This window comes from Kryptolebias marmoratus, linkage group LG22, assembly GCF_001649575.2.
Source record: "Kryptolebias marmoratus isolate JLee-2015 linkage group LG22, ASM164957v2, whole genome shotgun sequence".
NCBI lineage: Eukaryota > Metazoa > Chordata > Actinopteri > Cyprinodontiformes > Rivulidae > Kryptolebias > Kryptolebias marmoratus.
In genome coordinates this window covers 7,474,127-7,478,218 of record NC_051451.1, presented here as the reverse complement: position 1 = coordinate 7,478,218, position 4,092 = coordinate 7,474,127, and the positions used below count along the sequence as shown (strand labels likewise).

Sequence of the window (4,092 nt, the reverse complement as noted above, 5' to 3'; positions counted from 1 at the left end):
GTCTGTTGTCATTTGATACTGTTACATCGTAACAGGTACATATATATTGCTGCACTAAAATGCAGCAGATCTCATTTGTGAAAGTTCAGTTAAATGTCACTTTGAAATAAAGCTTGAAAAAAGTAAGAAATTAGATTTTTTTTTTCATATTTTTCAGAGAATAACTGACAAAGTACGCAATTGGGGTATATCGTGATATAAAATTATCCATATCGTGATACAGGATTTTTTCCATATCGCCCAGCACTAACGTCCAGGTTTGAATAGAAAATTGGGCGCTCAGATACAATGGAAGTCAATGAGAGTTTGGGTGTGCGCACTCTGGGAGGATTTGAGACAAAACCACAACTCTTATAGCAGTGAGAGACTCACTGAGTGGAAGAAGACAAAAAAGAAAAACGTTTGATGCATAAGCTGACTGAGAGGTACCGTTTGAGAGCGTGAAACCATGTCTGTCAAAACTTTGGAAAGTTTAGACATCTCAAAAGTTAGAGTGTGTGACATCATCACGCTCTAAGTTGAACATTCTATGGAAAAAATCTCCCAAAACCATCAAACTTAAACTCTAATTGTGCAAAGGCCATTAAAGACATTAAAATACCAGTTAAGTCATATAACGTCTAACTTTCTGTGACCTGTTTAGACTTTGTCTGAGCTGTAGAGCTTGAAATGTGTGGGTTTTACCACTCAAAATAACATTGAAAACTGGAGATTTTTTTTTAAGCATTTTGCAAAGATTCTTGACACTTGACAAACTAACGCAAACATTTTAGAAGAGAATGAGAACTTTTACAACAGCTTTATTAACCCCCGACAGTTTAGAAATAGCAGATTGGCTTCCCCGAGTATAAAAAAAAAAAAAAAAGTTTCCTTGACATGAAAGCTACGACTGTCTTTGATTCTTCACGGTTCATTCAGCCCAAACTGCCAGAGGACTTCTGCAGAAGGCTCCCACTCAGCTGGGAGGAGAACATTATGGGGTTTCCAGAGCCCAGCAGAGGCCGTCTGAGCAGTGACACTGTTTATTGGTCGAAACCATCTGATGTGCACATTCCTGCTCCCTGACACAATGGAGATCAAGCAGGCAAGGCTGCGAACCCACCGCTCGGCACCGAGGTGACACAGGCAGCTCAAAAACCCAGCAGCACAGATTACATCACCGCACGCTCGCTGGAGCACTGATGTCAGGAGTCGTTACATAAAAAAAAAAAAAACAAAGGCTTCACTTTTTCCAGTGTTTTTTTTTTAACTTTCTGTCATTCACATGTGTGATTTTGTAATCGCCCTGTGCCAAAAGGCGTAAGGCAGACAATAATGTTATTGCCTCTGCAGGTGTTTGTCTGTTAGCAAAATATCTCATGAACCACTGAACGATTTTCAATGACACTTTTAGGAAGTAATCCCTGGATATACGTCTACAACTGATTAACATTTAGAGTCAATTCCATTCAGGACGGGCCACCACAGCGACTCAGCCTTTACAGACACAAAAGTGGCTATAACCGAGTCAGTTTTACAGATATTGAGTTGACATTTGGTGTGGTAGTAGCTGGTAGTTATTCACAACATATATTCTGAGCACTAGATGACACATGAGATCTTTGTTTCAAACACTGCCCTTAACTTTTAGAGTCAACACTGTCTATCTGTTAGCAAAATACCTCATGAACCACTTAATGAATTTCCATGAAACTTTCAGGAAGTAATCACTGTTTGTACATGTACAACTGATTAACGTTTTGAGTCAATCCTATTTAAGATGGCCACCACAACCAACTGAACTTTTAAAACACAAAAATGGCTATAACTCAGCCAATTTGACAGACATTAAGCTAAAATTTGGTTTGGTAGTAGCTGAGAGTCATCCTCAACACATACTCTGAGCGCTAACAAATTGCGCATACTGTTACTTTTCAGACTATAAAATAGATAAGAGAGTTTCAACACTGTGTACAAGTAGAGCTAACGGTACGCTTTAAGATGAGCTGGAGGAGGAATCTGCATTAAAATTAGATGCAAAAGTGGATAATTGCACTGAGGCTGAGCGCCACTCTAATTATGTGTTGCATAATTTCCTTTTTTTCTACCTTTTATGGATAATTCTGCAGGAAAGCTGCAAAATGAAAGCAATCATTGATGAAAGAGCTCATCAGAGAAAACTTACTGTAAATAAAAAATATGTTCAGACTTTTAACAGTGTTGTCACAGCTGACATTAATCACCAGCACCAGATTAAATAGGTGTAACATGTAGTTTCTGTTTGTTTGTTTGTTTGTTGTTTATTTTCACATGCTCTGCATTGACCAAACCAAATGAAACATTAGAAGTTAGGAAACCATTTAAAAAATAAAATAAAAAAAATAAAAGAATTTTCTTACAGCAGGAGGGGAGTTGTTGTAAATTGGTGGCAGCCTTTCTCTTTCCCTCTCCACTCCTGCCAGAGCGGAATGTTCTCCATCCATCCTCTCGGTGGAAAAGAACGGAAAACTTGTTTGTTTGTTTGTTTCCCCCTCTCTGGAAAGCCTCACTCCTCCACGCTCTCCGCGTCTCTGCTCATGTTTGCTCCAGCTCTGACCCCCCTCCACACACACACACACACACACACACACACACACACACACACACCTTCTCCTGCTCCTCAGTCCCCCAGACTTTCTGCTCCGTTACTTCGGGATGAGTCGGAGAGATTCACATCCTGGAACGCACGGGGTGAGCTCTACCTTCGTCCGACAGGTGGGATCTCCGTTACGCGCGCGCGGTGACGCACGAACGTCCCCCGCTCCGAAAAGTCCGCGCGCGTGCCCTGTGGATCGCTCCGAAGAGTTGAGTTCCGCTTAGCAAGAAGTTGGGTGAACTTTTCTATCCGCTCCCTCTTCGCTTCTTTCTCTGCTTCTCAGCGTCGTCCGTCGGGGAGGCAGCACAGCTGCGGGCCGGCGCCATGTTTGGAGGAGGAGGAGAGGGAGGAGGAGGAGGAGGAGGAGGAAGGAGGCGCCTGGAGATTGGAACGTCACATCTGAACGCGCACACTCACTGCAGAAAAGGGATGACAGGGGTCTTTAAAATCCAACATAAAGTAAAACTAGTCCAGAAATGTGGAGTTTAAACTTGTTAAAAGCTGACTAAAGTACTCAATGAATGCGGCTCAAGGAAGACCAAGACCCTAAAACTAAAACACATTTATTGATTTAGTCACCAGTAATATCCTCGACTTTAAATAATTTGACGAAAACAAAAACTAATTTAGGAACGAAATTTAAAATGTCAAATGGCAATCTAAGGATGTCGGGTTTTGGGTTTTCTTTGGGGTTTTTTGTATTCTGTTTATTGTCTTCATGTTTTCCATTTGTGTTCAGTTATCTTTGTCTTAGTTTAGTTCTTGTTACTCGTGCCTTTGTTTTCTGTCACTATTCACTCCTCAGTTACTCACTTGTCTCCCTGCCACGGCCATCTACACCTGTCCCAGCTTTAGTAATCATCCCACCTGTGCCCACTTCCCTAATCACCTCCTGTGCTTAAAGACCCAGTCATGTCCTCCACTCACCCCTGCTTCATTGTTCTTTGTCTCTGGTTCTTTGCGCCTTGCTTATTGTTTCCGTTTTAGTTTTCTCTTTTTCGCTCCGTGCCCTGTTTAATTTTCCTCTGGTGTTTCTGTTTAGTCTTTGCTGCCATGTCAGCCTTTTGTTTTGTTTTTTATTTAAATAAATTAGTTCCTTAAAAATGAGTCTGCTCTCTGGATTCGCCTCCTTCTCCCCCGTTCCCGATAACGGAAGAGGATAAGGGCCACAGTGACACAAAAATATGTTTTCTCAGAATTCTGACTTTTTTCCTCAAAAAGTCAAAATTACAAGTTTAAAGTCTAAATTCTGAAAATAAAGTCAGAATTCTGACTTTCTGAGAAAAATATTAGAATTCTGAGTTTACAGTCAGAATTCGGAGAATAAAGTCAATTAGTGGAGCGTCAACAGTTGTTGGAATAAAGTTCAGGAATTTAAACCATCGTCTCCTATTTTATTACACCTGCCACAACAAAATCAGCAATAAGGATGAGCGGTTCAGTACCGAGTCCACATCCTGCATCCTCCTCTCCTGACT

The 4,092-nt window shown here is 41.1% G+C and overlaps 1 protein-coding gene across 2 annotated transcripts in view; it reads right to left on the bottom strand.

The window, feature by feature from the left end:
• The window catches only part of hectd2 (HECT domain containing 2), an 85,340-nt gene extending 82,334 nt beyond the window's left edge, over positions 1-3,006 (bottom strand). Inside the window, exon 1 of one of the 2 annotated variants that reach the window (XM_017439314.3) lies at positions 2,379-3,006. In XM_017439314.3, coding sequence (XP_017294803.1) covers positions 2,379-2,462 — 84 coding nt within the window. In that variant the 5' untranslated portion in view covers positions 2,463-3,006. The remainder of the gene's footprint in view (positions 1-2,378) is intronic. The other variant, XM_037973501.1, reaches the window with a different exon arrangement.
• Between the last annotated feature and the right edge of the window lie 1,086 nt (positions 3,007-4,092).